This window comes from Ammodytes marinus (genome assembly GCF_949987685.1).
Source record: "Ammodytes marinus genome assembly, chromosome: 2".
NCBI classification, from domain to species: Eukaryota; Metazoa; Chordata; class Actinopteri; order Uranoscopiformes; family Ammodytidae; genus Ammodytes; species Ammodytes marinus.
In genome coordinates this window covers 23,367,899-23,389,977 of record NC_137231.1, presented here as the reverse complement: position 1 = coordinate 23,389,977, position 22,079 = coordinate 23,367,899, and the positions used below count along the sequence as shown (strand labels likewise).

The 22,079-nt window shown below is 41.2% G+C and overlaps 4 protein-coding genes across 5 annotated transcripts; 2 read left to right on the top strand and 2 right to left on the bottom strand.

Annotated features, from left to right (window-relative positions):
• Nucleotides 1–590: 590 nt before the first annotated feature.
• Nucleotides 591–6,644, bottom strand: znf366 (zinc finger protein 366). The gene is made up of 6 exons (XM_080038915.1): nt 5,616–6,644; nt 5,352–5,519; nt 4,707–4,857; nt 4,058–4,249; nt 1,808–1,982; nt 591–1,727 (listed from the first exon to the last, which is right to left on the bottom strand). The coding sequence occupies exons 1-6, from the start codon at nt 6,635–6,637 to the stop codon at nt 1,156–1,158; spliced, it is 2,280 nt and encodes a 759-aa protein (XP_079895041.1). The 5' UTR covers nt 6,638–6,644; the 3' UTR covers nt 591–1,155.
• A 4,169-nt stretch (nt 6,645–10,813) lies between these two features.
• LOC307267889 (isotocin-neurophysin IT 1-like) lies at nt 10,814–12,099 on the top strand (the record flags this gene model as incomplete). The annotated part of the gene is made up of 3 exons (XM_080050342.1): nt 10,814–10,933; nt 11,256–11,460; nt 11,954–12,099. 3 exons carry the CDS (start codon nt 10,814–10,816, stop codon nt 12,097–12,099), a joined length of 471 nt encoding a protein of 156 aa, XP_079906468.1.
• Nucleotides 12,100–13,599: 1,500 nt separating this feature from the next.
• Nucleotides 13,600–14,440, top strand: LOC307267907 (fatty acid-binding protein, liver-type-like; the record flags this gene model as incomplete). Its single annotated transcript, XM_080050365.1, has 4 exons — nt 13,600–13,666; nt 13,894–14,066; nt 14,208–14,300; nt 14,390–14,440. 4 exons carry the CDS (start codon nt 13,600–13,602, stop codon nt 14,438–14,440), a joined length of 384 nt encoding a protein of 127 aa, XP_079906491.1.
• A 1,049-nt stretch (nt 14,441–15,489) lies between these two features.
• smyd1b (SET and MYND domain containing 1b) lies at nt 15,490–21,435 on the bottom strand. Of its 2 annotated transcripts, XM_080048337.1 has the most exons (10): nt 21,304–21,435; nt 20,640–20,816; nt 20,129–20,342; nt 19,293–19,423; nt 19,022–19,060; nt 17,850–18,045; nt 17,051–17,143; nt 16,725–16,888; nt 16,466–16,634; nt 15,490–16,112 (listed from the first exon to the last, which is right to left on the bottom strand). In XM_080048337.1, exons 1-10 carry the CDS (start codon nt 21,423–21,425, stop codon nt 15,948–15,950), a joined length of 1,470 nt encoding a protein of 489 aa, XP_079904463.1. In that variant the 5' UTR covers nt 21,426–21,435; the 3' UTR covers nt 15,490–15,947. The 2 variants fall into 2 exon arrangements, with proteins under 2 accessions (XP_079904463.1, XP_079904464.1); XM_080048338.1 differs by lacking the exon at nt 19,022–19,060.
• Nucleotides 21,436–22,079: the final 644 nt, after the last annotated feature.

Here is a 22,079-nt window from a genome sequence, read left to right as displayed (position 1 = left end):
ATATACTTTTTCTTAAATGCTTTATAATAGTTATGAGATATATTTGATTTATCCTGCAATCTGATATTGCAGGCTCTTTATTTCAACAGTGTTGGCTTCTGCAATGAGGAGAAACAATGCAGAGACATACTGTATGAAGCCTTTGTCTGGGACACCCACTGTGTCCGTCACTGCTGTTTGATCACAACCTAAAAGAGAGAATGGGAGAGGTGTTTTCTCTTCCTCTTCCTCTACTTTGAAAGAGAAACAGGAGGAGAAGAGGCAAGCTTCTTGAAACTTACTGCAATCCTTGGTGGCTCTATGAAATATGTGTCAGCCGGAGAAAGAATTTAGATATAATATCTTACATACTTTATATATTATTTTAAGGAACAAATCTAAGGGTGTTTATAAGGTTTCTTAAAAGATATACTGCAGGTTCATGGCACAGGTTCATGCATTCAAGCTTTTATTTTTGTATTGATCTGTCAGAATCATAATCAGTTGACCACAATTGCAATGTAATAAAAAAGAAATACAACACAATAGAAAAAAACTATCTAAACATTAGACATAAAGAAAAACAAAATCACAGTTAATTTCAGTTATAACACTCACATTATTATAGAAACTCACGCATTGTCGTATCTTTGCAACATTATTATTACATTATTATACCCAATACACAGTTTGGACATATATTGCATGAACACATTTTTTAAATAACCCCAAAAACATCCGCAAGATTTTGAGCGATAACACATTTTTGATTTTGATATCATAGATCAACCCCAAAAGAAGATTTTGCATATCTTAGTAAATTTTGTAAAAATATTTGTAAAAGAACCGAAATTGAAAATGTACATTTGCATTTTATTTACAAAATAGTCATACATTTCAACATATGAATGCGCATTAACCTTCTGTCAGTGGCTAATAATCAGCATATGATATGATCTCTACATGCGGTCACAGCTTTGTATTTCAGTTTCTTCACTTCTATTCTTTCTTTCTTTTTTTGCACTAAGGTACTTCAACACATCCTCTGCAATCAAGTTCAATAACACTTTCCTCTCTCCTCTGGGAGCATGTCTCCTGAACATCCTCTCCATTTTCCTGTTTGAAAAAAAAATAACAAACATTCCTTTCTTTCTCATCCTTCATCTATGTTTCTCATTATTTGTGTTCTTCTTCATCTCCATGCTGTGGGACTCTGCTCTGGTTCTTCTCTGCTGCTTCACAAAAGCCACCCATCTGCATCTGTTTGCTTTGCTCTGGCTCATCTCTCTCCTCTTCTGGTTCTGAATCTGACTCTGAATCATAATCAAACGACTGTCTACGGCCTGTCTGGTGGTCGTACACCGGGTCACCTGACTCTAGATCAGATTCATAGGCCGTCTGGGACGTTGCTACTCTTCTCTGCTCTGCTACTGACTCCCTCTCATATGTCTGATCGGCTAAACTTTGCGGATACTTTTGTTTTGAGTCCTCTCCTGTCGCCTCATGATGTTCCACCTCAGGGCTGTACTGGCTCCTTCTGTACAGACTCTCCTCATCATCCTCCTCCTCCTCCTCCTCCTCCTCCTCCTGACACGAGCTCCCAGGGACGCTCTCTCCATCCGACTGGGAGAGACGGAGGCTGGGCAGGCCTGGGGGCTTCTGGGAAAGGTCAAAGGGCTCCTCTTGGCTGAAGCGGGTGAGCAGGCCCATGGGAGTGGAAAGGCAGAATCGGCCTCTTTGCCTAAACACTGAAGTCACAGAGATTATTATACATCAAGCAACTTCTACAACTAAAAACCATCTACTATACAATATGTGCCTTTCTCACATCTTTCATCCAGCCCTCTGTCCATGACACCGTGTTTGACCTTCATGTGTCTGGTGAGGTTTCCCTTCAGCGTGAACTTGCTCGGGCAGTAGAGGCATTTGAAAGGTTTGCTGTCCGAGTGCAGATGCATGTGGCCCATCAGGTTGTGCATGCGGTTGAACTCCTTCCCACAAAGCTGAGAGACGAGAGAGAAAGAAGAGAACGGTCAAATAATCTGTCATTAACAAAATAAGAAATCTGTTACACAATATTAACAGTAATGTATGTGTGATAATGCCTTTTGTAAGCAACACCACCTTTCTTGTCTGTACACTAATTGAGAAACTGGGGCCAGCACCCAGTTTTGTTCCCTCTGAAATGCAGTGTAGTAGAAGTAAAACTATACTTAGTTACTTTCCTCCACTGGCTAAAGTAAACACTATTTGAGGATACAGAAACAATAGGCCAACAGTATCCACCTTGTATTTTCCTTTCAATGCCAAAACTCCTTTGTTACATGACTCATTTTCACAGAATGCCGAGTTGTAGAGCTACACGTAATCATGAATGAATGTGCAGGCAATCAGATATACATAGACACACTCACACACACCCTTTCTCCTTCCTTCTATCCTTGTTTTCCTCTTTTCCTCTTTGTCTTACCCCCTCCCTCCCTCCCTACCTCCCTACCTCCCTCTCTCTCTCTCTCTCTCTCTCTCTCTCTCTCTCTCTCTCTCTCTCTCTCTCTCTCTCTCTCTCTCTCTCTCTCTCTCTCTCTCTCTCTCTCTATCTCTCACTCCCTTACACACAAGAAAAACAGAAAGAGAGAGGAAGCAACAATCGAGACAGGGCCAGGAGGAGAACAGGGAAGGGCAACTCCTGCGCTGTCCTTCCTCTGCATTCTTTTTTATTAGGGTGGTCCTTTCCTTCAGGAGGAGAGAGGGACTGTAAACTGTCCAAGAGGACCGTGAGAAAACAGGAAGCTCCCTCCAGCAGCAGAGAAAGCGAGATGAAATCTATTTGAGGGCCCTGTTCTCCGGGGAGGCTGGGGGGCCATTGTTAGAGAGGCAGTTTGTGCGGCGATATCCTTCCTATGGACAAGGAGGGTCCTACTGCCAAAAAGCCTCTCTATCTGCTATCTGGTCATCGTCTCAGGCCTCCAACCAAACACCAAGGTCAAAACAGGCACTCCAGAAAATGTTTGGGAAATCCTTTAATAACAGCTGCCACTAAATATTAAATGTTTGGCCCTTGGCTGTGATTATCGATAAATACGCATTGGTTATTTTAGTTAACGTTAAACCTAGTATTTGTCTGAAGTTTTGCGTTCTCGCTGAAATTGAGAAAATCAATACCAATGTCATGTCATGACACTAATCAGGTGGTAGGATGGCAGATATTAAAGAGGGTCCGTCCAGTAACCATGAGGTCGCTGGTTCGATCCCTGGCACAGGACAGGAGGGAGTTATTTGTGGCGGCTGGTGTTGCGTCTACGGTGCCCACCATCTCAACCAATGTGTCCTTGAGCGAGACACTTAACCCCAAAACTGCTCCAGGGGTGCTGCAATATGGCTGACCGACCCTGCCCGAGGACCCTCTCTGGTTTGCATGTGTGTGGTGTATTAGAGATGTGGAAGGGGTTAGCGGAAAGACACATTTCAATAACCTTCTGTGACTTACCATGTGTGAATCTGTATGTGTTAATTGACAAAAATATTCAACTTAAATATGGAGGGTGAGCCAGCCCGCGGTTACACGTTTTTGGTTCCAACGCGACTGTTAGCAAGATGCTATCTGTTATCTTTGCCTTTTACGAATCACTGCTGGGTAATAACAGTTTTATTTTGATGTTTTTCTTCATTTGTTTCACCAAAGCAACTTGGGAAAATATTGCAATTCCCGTTACACTTGTTGACGTAAGGGGATCTTATTTTGTTATTATTATGGTAAGAAACAACTGCGGCCATGTTTAAATGAAAGACTATTTCATTACCTGTAGGATCATGTAAACAAAAAGTGGCATTGGAGGACAATGTTTGGTTGATCCATCCATATACCTCAATCTCCTCCTCTGTGGATTTTATCATGCTATAATAACGTAACCTTACTTCCTTCCTATTGTTTGCAAGAGTAGAACTTATTCTGTGTTTTTTCTCATCTCTATAGTTCCCAAAATGTTTAATGATTCATTGAAATGGTCAACGACGGGGAATTGAAAGCCAAAACACAACCAAAAAAGGCAAAATCTGACATGAATTGAATTTGACCAACCTTGCATTTATAGGGCTTGATGTCTGAGTGGACGATCATGTGCGCCTTGAGAGTCTGTTTTTGGACAAAACTCTTGAAGCACATGTGGCACTGGTAAGCCCTTATGTTGGTGTGGATGAGGACGTGGCGCTTCATGTTGGCCAACAGGGTGAACTCACGACCACAGATGCGACACTTGTGCTCCTTCACCCCCTGAAGAACGAGAGATTGTGGAAGTGGTGGTGTGAGAAACGGACAAGTCTGTTGCTTGAAATAGTGGTTAAAGTTTCAAAAGATACCAAATATTTCCTTTTTGGCAAGACATGAAAAAAAAACGTTTTGATAGAATGGGACAGACATAAAAACACTTAAGAAAATCACTTAAGAAAAGGTAATTTTTCCTAAAGGGGAAATAAAAAGGTGAACACTGGATGTGAAGGGGTTAAATATAGCATCAGGAGCCAGAAACTAAGAGGAAATAGCTTTCAGACAGCTGCCAAAACAACCTGTTCGGCTCGTGTCCAAACTTTCAGCCATTCTCTCTATTCAAAATGCGCGTTTGCAATTGTGCAATTGTCTCAATATGACAACACAATTGATAACTCTGTTAGGTGCCAAAAAAGCCCCTATCAAAAAAGCATTGACAAAATGTCCTCATAATCAAACCTACTTTGTGAGTGAGCGTGTGCTGTTTCAGGTGGTGTGACTGGATGAACTCCATCCCACACTCACTGCAGATGTACGGTCTGATGTCTTTGTGTTTCATCATGTGGTTCTGAAGCTGGCTTGGGTACTGGAAAGTCTTTTGGCACTCTGCACACCTGCAGGAAAAACAGGTACACAGTAACGTCTTTACAGAGCCAAATGGAGACCTGAAATGGTTTAGCTGTAGTTCAAGATTTTGGGAAATGTTCTTCTTCACTTTCTTGCCGAAAATGAAATGAGAGGATTGATAAACTTAGACACTTTCATGTCTGTACTGAAAATATGAAGCTACTTATAGCTCAGAACAAACACTAAAAAAAGGGGAAATAATTTGACCCACACCAATGTTTAAGGTGGTATCAGTGATCCTGGAGATGGCTTTGTTGTCAAACCAACCGACCCACCATTGTTTACTTACTAGTTTACAGAGCCTAGGCTGTGTATTAACACCATATGTTATCATTGCACACACAGTGAAGACAGGTAACAGATTGTGAGGACATGTTCACTGATTTTGACAAAAAGTGATTTTGAATAGAAGCTCTCTCCAGAATCACAGACTCCACCTTTAAGATATTGCAGCAAAAGGTAGAACTTTTTTTGTGCTCACCTGTAAAGGGTGGGGCCACGATGGGCGGTCAGGTGCCTCTTCAGCTGGGCCAGCGTGGGGAAATCCAGACCACACTCCACACATACGTTCTCCTGGCCTTTCTCGTGCTTCAATTCATGGGCACGAAGCTCACTGGGGTAAGCAAAACCTCTGCCACACACGCTGCAGCTGGACGGGCAGATAAAGTGTGTAAAAGTTTAGGATTTAAAAGATGACAGGTGAAAATGAAAAGCACAAGAAAAAAATGCTATAGGAAACATCAACCTGTATGGCTTCACATCACTGTGTTGCATCATGTGTCTCTTCAGGTGGCTGGTCTGAGTGAAGGCCTTGTGGCACACCTGACATTTGTGGGGCCTCATGCCCTGGTGGGTGAGCAGGTGTGTGTGCAGGTGGCTTAGCTGCTTAAACAGCTTCCCACACAGGTGACATCCGTGTGGCTTGATGCCATTGTGCCCCAGAATGTGTGTGACCAGGTTGTACTTGGAGGTGTAGGACTTCTCACACATACGACACTTCCATCTCTTCTGGTCTCCTCCCACGTCCACATAATAACTGTCGTCCACGTGGATGTTGAGCCCAAGCTTCTCTGCACTGGTGGCACCGCTGCGAGGAGGTCCATCATGGACACGATGCCTAGGACGCAGGTCCTCTCTTGGGTAGAAAGAACCAGGGGAGAGGTGCATGACAGGGCCCGGCATGAAGAAGGGGTATGGGAGGAGGCTGTGGTGGAGAGATGGGAAGTAAGGAGGGTGGAGGAGGAGAGGAGAGGGAGGCCAAACAGGTGAAGGGCTGAGAGGCTCCTGTTTGACCTGCACAGGGAGAGTCATGGCTGGTGATCTGAGATGAAGCTGCAGTCTGTTGAGTTCGATCATACCTGGAATGTGCTTAGGGGACGGGGAAGAAATGGGGCGAGGGGGGAGGGAGAAGGGGAGGTGGGAGAGGTCCACTGTCTTCTTACTGCTGCTTTCGTCTGACTCCTCTGCTCCTCTGTCAGGAGTTTCACCTCCTTGTGCATCCATTTTAAAAGGAGTTCTTTTGCGTTTTTGGGATCCTTCCCTTTGGGCATAACTGGCGCCAAGCATGGGAAAGAAAGCAGGTGGGCTGAACGCACTGTAGGTGTCTCCAGTGGGTGATACGCTGAGGTATCTGGGAGGGGAGAATTTTGGTGGCTTAATAAAGAGTGGAGGTGATCTCAGGTAGAAACTGTGCTGAGATGATTGTCTGAGCTCATCTCTGAGAGGAGGACTTCTTGCCAGTGAGAAGTTCACTCTGTCTGTTTCCATCTTCTTTCTGCGTTAGACAGAGTACAAGAGGTGGTTAAATGTCTTTAGTTACACTGGTGGAAGTACTCCGATCCTTTACTAGAGTGGAACATCACAGATTTTACACAGCAAAGGGTAAAGGTGATAAAGTAGCAAACAAATCAATCAACTCAACATGTGCTTGAGCACAGTACTAGAATAAATTTACTCAGTTGCTATCTACCCTTTCTTGCATAACAGACACAATCTGTGAAAATGTGTGACAAAAGTACATCCAATGATGGTTTCTTCTTGTGATGTGAAAGTGTGTCTCTGGAGGTTTCTGTGGAAGTAATGGAACTGGGCACAGCGTGGAGTCGACACCCACACGGTACAGTGTTCAACCTGAACCCTTTCACTTCTTCCTTTCTCACAGATCTCCTCCTCTCCTGAAATTAGGAAGTTATATGTCAAACGCTCACCTCTACCTACCAAACACTTCTCGCTTCTCCATGTCTTTTTGTCTGCTCTGTTCATCTTCTTTTTTTTTTGTTGGGCGAACTTCCCCTTTTTCTCCTCCACTGATAGTCGAATGTGAACTTTTAATCTGTTTCTCATCTGAGAAGCCTGACAGCTGAGTCTGATAAAATTACTGATAAGCATAAAACTGTGATATATTTATATGTCAAGTCATATTGCCATAAATAACATGTCCACTGCAGTTTGTATGTGCATGCTTTGGTGTACTGTAGATGATAGACATGGGTGAAAAGATGATGATACTCAGAGGGGAACTGTCTCACTTCTGCATGACATTTAATTTTTTTGCTCCGCAATGTTGCACATCTTTATTCTGTTCCAGTCAATAGCTCAGTATCCATATCAATTTTCCGTAGCGTAACTGCAAGTTCTACTTTATCACCTGTTGGCTGTGGAGGATGCAGCAACTTCTCTTCCTTCATATTAATACACACATAATATACACAGTGTAATAAGTTGATTTTCATTGTCTATTATTCTACCGATTCCTTTCTCAATTTGTCGTTTGGTGAAAAAAAAGTCTTAGTCGTTTAGTGATAAATGCCTTTTACATATTCAGTTCACATTCACATACTATATATTAAAGTAAGGCAGCACACTCTCATCATTTAGAAGCTAGAATGAGGGAATACATTGCTATTTTAGGTTGAAAAAAAATCTTACAGGATTAATTGATTACCACAATAGTTACTATTCTGTCAATTGAATACTACAATTAAATTGTACTTCAGGTCTTAACTATTTATAAAGTATTATAAATCCAGACTCACTTACATGGAGACGCTATAATTTGATTGAACAATCACAAAGACAAAAGTTAGGACAGGAAAGTACATAAAGAACATACATTCCCATGTACACCATTATGTAATTAACAATGACATTTTGATCCTGCAAAAACCTTCTCACAAGCCAGTGCAACATGCTCTAAAAACAGGGAATATGGCTCACAACAAATCAATAAAGGAAACATACAGGTCAGGGACACAAGTTATTGGATGCTAGTTCATGATTAGTAAAGAAAAACATAAACCCCATGCAGAGTGCAAGAAGATTGTTAATCTGCCTCTTCCCAAGATTTTGATACAATCTCTGATGCATACGGAAATGTTAAATGTTGCTCTTATTTTCCCCAGCCAGTTTCAAACTCTCTCCTGGATATTCTGCTCTTTTCCGCTCTCTACGTAAGGTGCACTGTGCAGAGACCCCCCAGTCTGTACTTTTGCCACACCGTGCATTCCAAACAATACATTAAAGCCCCGAAGCCCCTCCTCAAATGCCAGTCAGTGCCATGTAAGAAGAGTGTGTTGGTGGTGTGAGGCTGCAGCCAAGTCCGTGTGGTGCAGTTGAACTTACCAGCTGAGTGTGTTTTCTGTGATGCTGTGGACTGTCGTGCTGCTGCTGGCTGCTGCTGCTGCCGTTATACCTGTACTTGCGTTTGGCTCCTTCCTGCTCGCACTGCAACTCTCCTGACAATGAGCTGCCCGTCCACGGATAGTATTTGAAGTGACTTAAGAAAGAGAACAGGAACAATCACTTTGTTCTCATTTTTCAGATGAGTACCTTCGGAGAGAAGGAAGGAAGGGAGGGGAGAGGAAGTCAACAAGCCTAGTGCCTTCCTGCAGAAAAATAAGGAAACACTAGATAGACATCTCCATTTCTCTATGAAATAGGGATTTTTTTTGCACGGCTTTTCAGAGATTAGGCGAGATCTGATGTTGCACAGTAACACAATGCAGTTGGGATGTTTCACAGCCATGAAGTGAAATGCAAGGGATGGAAGATGATCCTGGTTAGTTAAAACCAGCTCTTTCTCTTTGCACAGCTGAAAGAAATGCAGGTTAAGGATGACTGATTTCAAATATATATAAATAAAGTATCTTATATTTTCATATTCATATATTTTTATGACATAAACACTTGCAATCCAGCAAAAAAAGCCCTGCATCAAACACAAGTCCAGTCCTTGAGCTTTTTCTTTCTTTCTTTTTCACCTTTTTAAGTAAGTTTTAAATATCCAGGCCTTGTTTGTGTTGAGTTTTTTTGACGGATTGCATGTTATTGCATAATAAGTTTTCCCATTATTTGGTCCGCGTACTGCAAAAGCTCGGCAGATGAAAACAGTAACAGACAAAAGAGAAACGTCAATGCATATATAGATTGAATGTATCAACACAGCCACTAGGAGGCAAGAGTGTCCCGTTGTTTGAGTGTTTACAACCCTTTCTGACAGCAGCTTGTTTTATTTGTCTTGATACAGATAACTTCAGCTTCATAAACTCCTGTCAGTCCACGTATCAATGCCCTTCACCTCCATTTTAGCACAGAAGTTAGGACATTGTTATCAACTTGTTTTTTAATTGAGATGATGTGGCAGTTAGTGGATCAGAGCTGCAGTAATTGAGCTCATATCATTGAAAGAGTGAAACTGTCTTTTGTGGGTTGTGGCCGATCATTAGCCGTGATAATTAGCTCATAACACCAATCAACCCTGAGACCTGGACAATGTGTGCATCAATTCTTGTGAGGAATTAAGGACTTTATTAATAGAAAGGGAAATTTGTCGGTGTGTGTGTGTGTGTGTGTGTGTGTGTGTGTGTGTGTGTGTGTGTGTGCGCGCGTGCATGCATGTGTGTGTTTGCATGCATGAGTTAGTGTGTGTGTGTGTGTTTTCTAGCCCCATTGTGTTTGTTTGCAAACATTCTTTACATGAATCTTTGTTTATAGCATTTCCATGCAAACTTGGCGGCTCAGAGGGCCGAGGTTCAGAGACAAACTTCTTCTTGGGACCTTTGAAAAATGGCCAACTGATTTACCCTCACATCTGCAAACCGATCATTGCCACATTTTTTATCATGCTATCTCCTGAACGACTGTACAGCTCTACTTCTCAAAGAGATAACTGCATATAGTTTCATTATATTATATTGTACATTTTCTATTACTATTTATGCGTTTAATTCTGTTCTATGTTTATTGTTTATTATGTACACCATCAGACCACAGCTAATGTTTGATGTACCTGGCAACAAAACCCAGTTCTATTGCTTAATTTTATTCTGATCCGTCATGATAAAATATTCTTGATAATTAATAATAATATTAAATTAATAATATTTTAACTAAAATTTAAAAAATTATTTAATTGTATCTTGACTTAAAGCAGATAAAAGTTGTACTCGTGTCCAGTCCACTCGTGCTTGGAGTAATTTTATCTCCCCATGCTCCTCTTGACCTCTGTGACTTTTTTGTCATCTCTAACATGCACGGTCACGAACCACAAGCTCTTCTATTATGATTCTCAATAGCAAAAAGCGAAGCAGGCTACAGCGCCGCCCAGCCCTTTGACCCAGGCCTGCCCAGTGGTCAGCGTCATCTGCGGAGGTGACAGCAACTAAAATGGCCTCATTAAGGACCTCTAAGTGGCTTTTGGGTTTCTCTGTCACTCCTGAAAGAAGCTCTGAAAGTATAAAAGACTAGCCACAGGCACCTGGAACAGCAGAAGCATCTGGGATCGTCTGGAACAAACTTGAAATCTACTGATCATCAAGCAACTGAGCAACAAGTGAGTTTTGTTTCTGCGGGATTGGTGGATATCTGTTTAGCTTATTTATTGTGGACGTTTTATTGTATGTTAAGCTACTAACAAGTTCTGCTTTTCCCTCTTTCTCAGCAGAAATGACTGGAACTGCTGTATCCGTGTGCCTACTTTTCCTCCTGTCTGTGTGTTCAGGCTGTTACATCTCTAACTGTCCTATCGGCGGAAAGAGGTCCATCATGGATGCACCACTGCGCAAGGTGAGTAAAAAAACTCAGACTGACAAATGTTTGCCTCTATCCTTACACCTTTGATTCTGATAAGAAACGACTCACAACTTAAAGTGATCCCTCTTCCAAGACAGGCATACAGTATATGGAAATAACTTTAGTAATTATTCTATTGAAACTCAGCCATTCAGATGAAAGAGTAGTCAAAACTATTGTTCTCACCCCAAAAAAAAAAGAGAATGATCAAATCTGGACTCAATTTCAGACAGCTCCACACAAACATGTTAGAACTCTGCATGGAGAACTTGCATTCAAATATCAGTCTTGATAAATCCATCGTGTCCTCCACCAGTGCATGTCATGTGGACCCGGAGACAGAGGCCGCTGCTTCGGCCCTGGTATCTGCTGCGGAGAGGGCCTCGGCTGCCTGCTCGGTGCCCCAGAAACAGCTCACTGTGTGGAGGAGAACTACCTGCTCACCCCGTGCCAGGCAGGAGGGAGACCCTGTGGATCGGAGGGAGGACGCTGTGCTGCTTCGGGACTCTGCTGTGATGCAGGTCAGGAAGTACAGAGAAGCAGTGTTGTACGAAGTCAAGTAGAAGTTAAAGTCATGTATTCAAACCTGTGCATAAGTAAAAGTATTAACAGAAATATTGCTGTAGTTGATAGATGTTAGGCATGAGTTTATTTATGCTATTAGGCGCAACATCTTTTATATTATTATTTTTTATTAGTTTCATTCTAGAATGTAGTGGATTAAAATACCCATGTAAAGTACAAGTACCTCCAAACTGAACTTGAAGTGGAGCAAATGGACTCACCTTCAACCACCGCATAAGGGATTGTTTGATCTATGTGATGTTGTAGTATCTTTCTATTTTATTACAGGATTTGATTAAGATAAATGCGACTGATCACATTTGAATGATGTCATTATTGAGTTCAGTGTACCAGCCAGGTCACCAAACCTGATAACAACACGTCATAAAGTGTATGGTTGTAATAACAGATAACCAAGTTCTTATAAACCATCATTTTATTTCACCACAGAAAGCTGCACCACGGACCAATCTTGCCTCATCGAGGAGGAAGGAGACGACCAAAGCAGCCAGTTCGAAGGCAGTGACCCCGGTGACATCATCCTCAGGCTCCTGCATCTGGCCGCCCACAGCCCTCCTCATCGAGTCCACCAATGAGCTGCCCCCAAACACCGAGGTCTCATGGGAAATGAAATGGGACTTGTAGTTGTAGTTCATATAGTTGTGTTTCTCTGTTTGTCATCATCACTCTGAATTAGCTCTCTCTCCCATGGGGTACTTCTGTAGATATATTTTTATGTATGAAAATAGGGATGAATACTGACAGTGGTCATCCAGATATCTGCATGTTGAAAATAAAGATTTTAGAGAGGACTGAGTTGTGAGTGTTGTTTCTTTATTTTTTAGATCCACATGACCGACATTCTATATCCTTTTCTGTGTGTAGAGCAGAGAGCAAGTCAGCACAAAGGTTATCAGGCTTCACTGCAACACCATATTCCACTATCACCAAATGTACAAAGCCCACAGCCGTCTTTATCTTTCAGATGATGAGCTTTTGCATGGATCCTCACATGACGCCGTGTGCTTTCTCCTGGCAACTCAATATCAATGTTGCAACAGTTGTGATGGTTATCTTGTACGCTATAGTCACCTTTGATACATTGTTTTTGTCAACTTTTTTATTTAACCATAGGTTTGTGCTTGGCGCTAGAGGGGAAATTTAACACTCTGGATTACAGATGTTTTGTTGTATCTAACTATTTTCTCATATTTTGATCTACTCTGTGAAACTATCTTTTATCTTGATAAGTGATATCACCTGAGTGAAGTACCCTTGTAAAATGTAGAGTACAGTTCACACTGTGGAAGTTAAACTGAACTCCAGTAGGATTTCATTTGTGTGCCAGATCCCAAACAAAGAAACAAAGAAACAAAAAAATTAAGAGCAACCTTAACATAATTATACTCAGAAATGTTATGACGCCTGATTGCCTACGATCCTAAACTTTTGATTTTACAATTGGCTTTTAGCTCTCAGAGAAAAACATGAAGCTCCGTCATGTCCAATAGTTTCACATATCGATGGACTAAGAAATAAAAGAAAAACGTGTGTAAAAAGTCCCATGGAACATAGCAAAGACGGAAAGATGGAAAGAAGAATTGGTTAAGGAAGAAGACAAATGGATGAAACATGGTGAAGAAAAGATGAAAAGAAGGAACAGAAACTGAGATGCCAAAGCTGAGGGAAGGAAGGGAGGAATATGAAGGAAGAGCAACAAAAAAAACAGCATTATGTCCAGTCTGCAGTTTTCTGGGGTACAATTTTATGCAATGTCATCATATGTTAGTGGGACTTCAAAGGAGAAGTACTTCCAAGATCATTGCATACATGTTCTTTGCAGGAACCCCCTCTGCATTCAGGATTACTTAACTTCAGTCCAGACACCCTGTTCCTTTTTCTTTGTTTCTTATTATCTCTCTGGCTGACCTTATCTTTGGAGGTGGATCTGATCATGGCTCTGCTGTTGGGAGAAGGGGGCTGGAGTTGACCTTAATTGGAGACACCTGTGGTTAATGATTTCAGCACTGGGGTTCGAGGGTATAAAAGAGGCAGATAATCACTCCTCAGTCTAACTGCCTTCACTGTCTGTCACCATGTCTTTCTCTGGAAAATACCAGCTGGAATCGCAGGAGAACTTTGAGCCTTTCATGAAGGCCATTGGTAAGATACACTATCAGTTTTCTTCAAGAACTGTTTACTTTTACTGTTTGTAAGATGCTTTTCATAACTAGGGTTATCATAAGAGGTTTTTGAAATGTATTAACATAAGCTGACATTTCTATCAATGTTAATCTATAGTGCCAAAGTACAACTGGTTGGAAGATGTCAGCAGACTCCTGATATCCCACACTTCTTGTAATGGTTTCTAAATCTGCTCCTGTCCTTAGGTCTCCCTGATGAGCTCATCCAGAAAGGCAAAGACATCAAGAGCATCTCTGAGATTGAGGAGGATGGTAACAATTTCAAAGTGACAGTCACTACTGGTGCAAAGGTCCTTGTCAATTCCTTCATTCTGGGACAGGAGGCAGAGCTGGAGACCGTCACTGGGGAAAAAGTCAAGGTAAGCCAGTGTGGTAAACTTTGATACAATTGTGCATAGGTAAAAATGCCATGCTAACCTTGCCTAATCGCCTTGCACTTTGGTCCAGGCTTGCATAAAGGGTTCAAGATTTGAAATTGTTTTGTGTCATGCTACTTCAAGGCGGTGGTTCAGCGGGAGGGAAACAAGCTGAAGGTCTCCCTGAAGGGAATCGAGTCGGTCACAGAACTGCTGGATGCTAACACAATCGTCAATGTGAGTAGACAAAACTTTGGTTCTGCAGATTTGTATTTATTTTGCATTAAAAGTTTCTAATGCAATGTTTTTTTTTCTTTGCCCTCCAGACTATGACTGTTGGTGGCATAGTTTACAAGAGGACGAGCAAACGAATGTAACTGTCTGCACTTTGGATAATAAAACTGTAAAAAAGGCTCTGCTTTGTTTCTTTGGACTTCTGTCAAACTAGATGGGTAGATGGCTGAAAGTTGCTGTGTCTATTTACTAAAACATAAATTGAATACTCCCTTACTACAGGGAGCAAGGTGTACAAATGTGACCAGCGTTGGTCATGAATGTTGGAAACAACTTATAATGCTGGATAATTGACTAAGGCCTCATACACACCAATGGATATCAGAGGGAGCATGGTTACTGACAGTGAAGTGGGCTGTTTCTGATCAATTTAACTTTACCAACAACTAAAGCCTATCAGTGGCTAGCTTTGAACAAGTTGGGTCTGTCTGCCATTTTCAGGTCAATGGTGTTGGCAGGTAAATCACTACAGTGTTCAGGCTTTTCAAAAATTCACAACCAGGGCAGGTTTCTTCAGCTGTCAGACTCGGTTTATCAAGTCTTTCAGGCTGGGCTGCTTTGTATGTACAGCTTGGTAAAACCCAATGAGAGTGAGACCAGAAATATTCCATATTTTGCCTTATTTCCTCAAGGTTGTTTTTCAATTGCCTCCATTTCATTTAAATATCAAACTTTAAGATTGTGACCTGACTAATGCGTGGTACATGATTAACATACCAATTTATTTCTTTACATAGATCCTATATTACTTGGCACTTTTCTGCAAACTTTCCCTGTGACAAAAGGCTCAGCTACAAAAACTATCACCAATTAAAACTTGACATCTTGCTTGCCAAACTGCCTTATTCAGAGTACATACAATGTATTTCCTTCTAGAGAATGCTCAACATACGATTTAAATGTACATGTTAATGTAAATGGCTTAAATTGTTTTTAACAGCTTTATCATTTCCCACAAACTGCACTGGGTAAGGGTATTAAAAATAATATGCAAAAGTTTAAAATCTTGTGTTAATTTTTATTGGTTTTCAATCAAACACACCTTTGGTAACATAGGAAATTAGCATGTAGGCCTATACAGGCATAGGACAGCTGCACTGTTCACATTTTGTTTATGAAAGATACCCCGCTAACCAAGCTTGACCCATTGAGTTCAGATTCACAAGAATATTTGTCCAAAGGAAGCACATGAAGTATAGATGTTAAAGAATAAATGGAAAAGGAGATAAAGAAAAGTGAACAAATAAAATAGGCCATATATACTGTATCAGGGTAATTCATCTAAATCGTCATATATTTTCTGATGAGCCCTTCAGGGTTGATATCATTTACTTGAGTTTCAGAAAATGCATTGTGTCTAAGCTATATCTCATGAAGTTAGGAGGCCCTTGCTCCTTCCAGGAAAGAAGACAATTTGGCACTCAATGAGGTGAATGCTATGACTACATGAACTCTGATTTTTCAAACAAGGCACGTGATTGAAAATATTAGCAACGAAAGTGAGTGAAGAAAAGCATTGTGTCTTAATGTGTAGCCTCAGTAAACAATGGGGCGGTTTTCTTTTATTGATCAATGACCATTGTCCTGCGATTACTTCCTCCGACGGAAGAGATTCTTGATCCCCTCCTCCGCAGGACTTGGTTCATTCATCATGGTGCTTGGTCTGTTCTTTAGAGCTGCCTCTCTCATGGTGTGGTAAATGTACTCGTTCTGCCTGAACATCCTCAGCTCCATCTCTGTCTGTACACGCATCGCCTGTGGGAACAATAGGAAGGAAATGTCAGAGCTTATAGTGTTCCCTAATGAGTGCTCTACAGTATAGCAACAACTGATCAAATATAAGTGTGTTGCACATTTCTCACTACAGCACACATTTGGCCAAGAGTTATTTAAACAGGGTCAAAGAAAAGCCTTAATAGAGATGTTGAGATTTCGAACCTGCCCATAAACACTTGGAGGTGCAGGATACCCAGCTATTTTAGCAAACATCTTGGCAACCAGCTGCCTATTTAAACATCCAGCGGTCAAAGAGCAATATTGGCAATAGTCATATTTTATTCCGACCACATGGTTATCGCACTTGAGGATTGTGATTTTCTTTTCTTTACCTCCAGGTCTTTTGTGATGGGATGTGTTGGGCCGTGGGTGACCATGAGAATGGAATAGGCCTTGCAGACCATACCATGGCCAACCTCTATCTCCCCTGCTTGCCAGTGAGTCACTCCTGCTCGCATAGCAGCCATTCCGAGAGTTGGACTGTTTGGTTGGTACAGTTTTCTGTCAGGGGAAGAGATTTGATTGATTTTTAAGATGTGCAAGACGCTCATGTGCGTCACACAACAGACGGGTCATTATCTCTGTTCTCACGTGTATCCTTCGACCATTTTGCGGGAGTGTTCTGCCGCTTCGTCAAAGAACTGCAGGTAAGCTTCTGACTCACTCAATGTGCTGTACATCCTCAGCAGGTAGATGTGAGTGTCAGCCAAAACTGGCTCTACTTTCTCTATGCACTGCTTGCAGGCCTTTACCACCTGCAAAGAAACAAAAACAACAAATATACAACATTTTAAAAACTTTCAAGGTAGGATAGAGTCTTTCAATCCTGTTTTGTGATAATCATTTTTTTTTAAACATCTTTATGGAGCCATTTTATCTTTTGTTTTAATGTGTTGTAGGTTGACTTGATACAGTACCTCATGGTAATCACCCTTTAACCGATGGTTGTCCACCTTCCCCAGCATTTCACAGCAATAATCTGTTGCTTCTTTCACCTGTTCTTCTGGCGGCTAAGAGTCGAATATGGGAGACAGAGATCAGATTGTAATGAGCAAATCAAGGACTGTAAAATAACGCTGCAATGGCAAAGAAATACGCCATCAATACAGTTTTGCCTTGTCTAAGTGAAGGTCTGATTCTTTTTTTTTATCTGAAGGGCCCTGTCCAAGACTTGAACAATTAGTTTGCTAATATAAAAAGTACTCTCGTACATAATTTAAAACAAAAATTAATTTAATTATGGTTATTAAAAGACAAGAAAATCTGGCACATACTAACAGCTTTTTTGGCTAAATCCCTTTCTCAATGTATAAACTACATAAAGCTTTATCTGTTGATTGTCCCTGACACATGCTATTTATAACTTCTGACCAACACGTACAATCCACTCCACACACATACACAGAGAGAGAGAGAGAGAGAGAGAGAGAGAGAGAGAGAGAGAGAGAGAGAGAGAGAGAGAGAGGGAAAGAGAGAGAGGGAAAGACATGACAGAAGAATAGTTCCTTGTGTTTCTCAGGTTAAGACCGTGTCAACCCTTATCCCTGAAGGCCAGGGAGTTATCTTGGCCTAAAATAGTCACTGTGACTCTGCTTCTCATGTATCTCATGTCTGTCAGTCAGCCCCTGTCAGTACTAGTCACAGGGTTTGGCCCTTGTTGAAAATCCAACATTAGAATGAACACAGACAAATGTTTAGAAGACACAAGACACAAACCTTGACCCCGTCCACTTCCCTTCCTCCCATTTTCAAGTCATCTTTGATGTGGCCCTTGCAGTGCTCACACGTGCAGTCAAAGTAGTACTGTGTTTTCAACAGTTTTTGTCTCTCCTCTGACAGGTTCTTGAAGTCCACATATGCGACCGTCAGCTCCTCTCCCTCTGGAATCCTACCTAGAGCACGCAGCTCAATCCTAAAGGAGGTGACACACACAGTTAGGTCCAAGTAGATTTGTGGAAGCACACAAAGAGTTACTGTACTTCATATAATCTTTCATTTACAGTGTTTTGAATGACGGTGAAATCCTGCTCCATGAGTCAGTTCAGTCAGTCCAGTTGGAGGATTGGATTATTAATGAATATCAGAGATTATTTCACACTTAAGCCAAAATTGGGTGCATTCGTTTTTGTGAATTCACCACTTTTCTAGATGTAAACGTCATCAAGTGTTGACAATTAAGCAGCAGAATCATTTATACATTTCTGGGCTGTTTTTTTGTGTGGATATTCTCTTTCATTTATTGTTCACTTAATTTGTCGTTTTCCCTGTTTGAACATTTTGCAGATTTCTTTCCACAATTGACAAATTCATTCAGTAAATGTTAAGCAGAAAAGGTTAGAGATTTCTTCAAAGGCTTAAACATGAAATAATAATAGATACAGTATATGGCTTGAAAAATGTAATATCGTTATGGAGTGTTTTAACCTGGTGATACGTGGTGTTAGAGGTGAACTAATAGGAAGAAAATATATCAGAAAAGAGAGAGACCGTCACACAATGAAATCACACGTGGACAAACACACAAATTGACTAAACCAGTGGTTAATAAGTCAAACTTTGTGTGCACAGGACAAACAGTTAGATAGGTACGTGTGACTGAAAAAAAGAGCTTTCAGCATATGAAAATATATGGTGAGAAACCCCCCCGTACCAGCCTTGTGTTATTCTATATGAGCTGAATTAAGGTTAAAGCATTCAAGTAGCATGTTGAGATACTGACGGAAAGCATCAAATCTATAGTGCATACTACAGGGCACAAGTGACAAATGCTTTTTTTCTACAATGGATGAAGATGGGAGGAGAGTGGTTATATGTGAGGATTCAATGTCATAGACTCAATGGCGCTCTAATAAATAACACTTAAGAAGGCTCAGGTTGAGGTGACGCACCTCCGTTGAGAATGAAACATAGTATTCACAGCCGATTGACTGAAAGACAAACAGGAAGCAGTTTTACACCAAATGCTACCTGACAGACACACATTCACACACAGTACAGAACGTAGAAACACACACACACACACACACAGTCCAAAAGAGCACTGAGCATTTACTATAGTACTGTAAATCAAGTTAAAGGCGAATTAAGCTGAGCATAAAAAACAATTTCAATGGAAAAATATTACCAAAGTGTACTTCAATAGAGTTTTTTCTGACTTACTTTCCGTGGTTGAGGACCACAGTGCAGTTTGGCCAGCAGTTATGATTCACAAGACACAAATTTGGGAAAAGACCCACTCCTACTGACTGAAGGCCCCTCTGGTCGCTCACAGAGAAACCGTTACAGTTGACCTGGAACATAGACGGTAAATAACGTGAACGATGGAACAATGAAGAAAAATAATCAAGAGGTTAATAAGTGTCATAATCCACATTTAAAGTTCTGGGCAAAACAATTTCAAACTACGTAGAAAAAAATACTTGTGATTCATGATGATGAACAGGAAGAGACATTTTGCTACATTTCTGCTACTGAAATTATGATCTTCTTGCTAACTCATGGCGTATATCACGTATCATGTCACACATTATCACCTGACTACTTCATAATCTCAAGGTATATTCTTCCAAATAGTTTGTCAGCCACTGGTAAATATACATAACATGATCTGCTCGACAGGGTTTATCAACTACAGCAGCCTGGACATTTTGTAAAGCATGTAACTTATTTACTTCTTTACATGGTGTGCATTGTGTACATGCTCTCTTTTAATTATAAATGCCACATCTCATGCTTTAATCACAGGTATGAAGGAACATGTCACCTGAGTTCACCACTACCAATTGCTGCTGCTATTTCAGCTGTTGCTGGTGGTAAACCAATAAAGAAAAATAATATAACTAACTACATATCTGGAGAAGAGAAGCTGGCTCAGCTCATTAACTTCCTGTCCTTTAAAATAAAGAAAGCCATTGATTTTATTGTTTTAGATCTAGCCACATAGATGGCAAATGAAGGATGGCCATCACATAATAACACATACTGTATAAACGTACCACTCCAAAATGATGTGAGATGGTGTTTATGGTGTGCTGCTTGCTGTTACGGGGCCAGTAGTCCAGGAAGTTGTGGATGTCCACTTTGACTTCTTGCATGTCATCCTCTTGCATGTCAGCAATGTGGTCTTCCAGCTCCTCCAGGGTGGTCAGCTGCATGTCAGACAACACACTCCCCTCCTTGTCAAGGCGCCACATGATGCGCGCCACCAAACTGACCACACAAAGAAAGGATTAAGAAGAATAAATGTGACTTTGAGGGCCACAATACAATCAGATTATCCTGGAATTGATAAAAAAAAATCCCTTTTGATACTGACTAATTTAAGATAAATGTGGCTCTATTCGCTCTTGTTTTCATGGTTAAAATCACTGTGAGTCCTCTAGCAAAGTGCAAATTGCTCCAAACTATCCTCTACTAATGTGACATACTGTAGGAGGTTGGATCAAGTATCATACAGTATAACACCTTCCTATGGCTCTCTATTTAAATGTTTTTCCCCAAACTTACCGGATGTTCTCATTGGGTGCTTTGCCATAATTTTTGATGGCACTACATTCTAGCTTGTGTTCAGCCCAGCCGGCCCGCTGACAGGTTCGGTCACAGTACTGAGCAAACTTGCACTGGCCACACCTCTGTAGCTTCTCCTTAGTGCGGAAACAGCTGTGGCAAACACGGTCCGCTAAACTGCAGAAAAAGGGAGGACACAGAAAAGGGAAAAGATTAAGATTAAAATGTAAAAGATGAAATTATCCATGTATCACTGCACGTGCATATTGGAGACAGAATAGCCCAAGAGACAGTTGCCATAAGGGTTAGAGTCATATAGTCATATAGAACAGTTTATTTATACAATATTGATCAAATAGAATTGTAGAAAAAAAATCATAATTTAGAAAACCACTGAAAGTGTGACACTAAAGGATGATACTACATGGTGCTACTGTACCAATTAAGTAGTTTGTATATCAATGTCAACAGTCCACAACACACTTTTGACACTTATGTTGAGAAGTGGTCCATCCTAGCCAAATCATTTTTTCAAACCATAGTAAAATTAGGCTTGGATACATTGCAGAGACAGAACAAAAGAGAAAATATATTATTCAACTGGCCCAAATACATCCCCCCTCAGCACCACTGTCCAAATCCATAATCTGCCTCATTACTGTACCTGTCAAAAACAACAGCTGCGATACTGGGCTCAGAAAAAATGACATCTCCAGCCCAAAACTCCTTGGCAGCCTGCAGACCTCTCCCCTTTCCAGGTGAGTCAAATACTGTCACGTTCTCCATGGTACAGTAGCTGCACTGCTTCCCAAATTGCTGGTGAACGGCGAGTCAGTGGTGAAGGGATGTGAAAGAGAGAGAGAGAGACTGTTTCAGTGGTAGAGATGTAGTTGAGGAACTCGTGGACCAATCTGTGCCCTTTGTGTTTCGTCAATGACAACTGCACATTCCACACCCAAGGTACTAAAATAGCCGGCCACATCTTGAACGTTACCAACAGACACGGAAAAATGGGGTTGGCTGTGATTTGTTTCATTAGTCGCCGGATTAATAAAAACTACTGAAAGCACAGACCTGACAGTTAAACAAACACTCTTGTCAAAAAGTAACACAAGTGAAACACATTGTTCTTCTCTCCGATACTTGAATTTATTTGAATTTGAGGTCAATCTTTGTTTGTTCTGCCCGGTTAACTGACAGAAATCCCCCTTGAGCATGAATTGGTAGGTGCCCGGTCCCTGAGGGTTATTTTTGGCCCTCAGTTGCTGCTGTCTGTCAGGAGTCGGTGGTGACGTTAGACAGCTGCGAGAAGTTTCACAGAAACAGAGCTGATCTATCTCTCTGCCTCCACCCTGTTCTAGTGCCTTCTCTAACGTACTCTCTCTCTCTCTCTCTCTTCTTAACTGCATCATAAGTCATGACATAACACAATATCATTGC

What these genes read in the sequence shown, in the direction of transcription:
- znf366 (XM_080038915.1), bottom strand. Translation starts at nt 6,637, where the DNA reads ATGGAAACAGACAGAGTGAACTTCTCACTGGCAAGAAGTCCTCCTCTC. An exon ending in AGTGATGTGAAGCCATACAG is followed by an intron (nt 5,520 to 5,615) that starts GTTGATGTTTCC and finishes CTGCCCGTCCAG; the next exon opens with CTGCAGCGTGTGTGGCAGAG. An exon ending in CAGAGGGCTGGATGAAAGAT is followed by an intron (nt 1,728 to 1,807) that starts GTGAGAAAGGCA and finishes CTGTGACTTCAG; the next exon opens with TGTTTAGGCAAAGAGGCCGA.
- smyd1b (XM_080048337.1), bottom strand. Translation starts at nt 21,425, where the DNA reads ATGGAGAACGTGACAGTATTTGACTCACCTGGAAAGGGGAGAGGTCTG. An exon ending in GTGGTCCTCAACCACGGAAA is followed by an intron (nt 19,061 to 19,292) that starts GTAAGTCAGAAA and finishes TTTGTCTTTCAG; the next exon opens with TCAATCGGCTGTGAATACTA. An exon ending in GGGAAGTGGACGGGGTCAAG is followed by an intron (nt 17,144 to 17,849) that starts GTTTGTGTCTTG and finishes TTCGACTCTTAG; the next exon opens with CCGCCAGAAGAACAGGTGAA.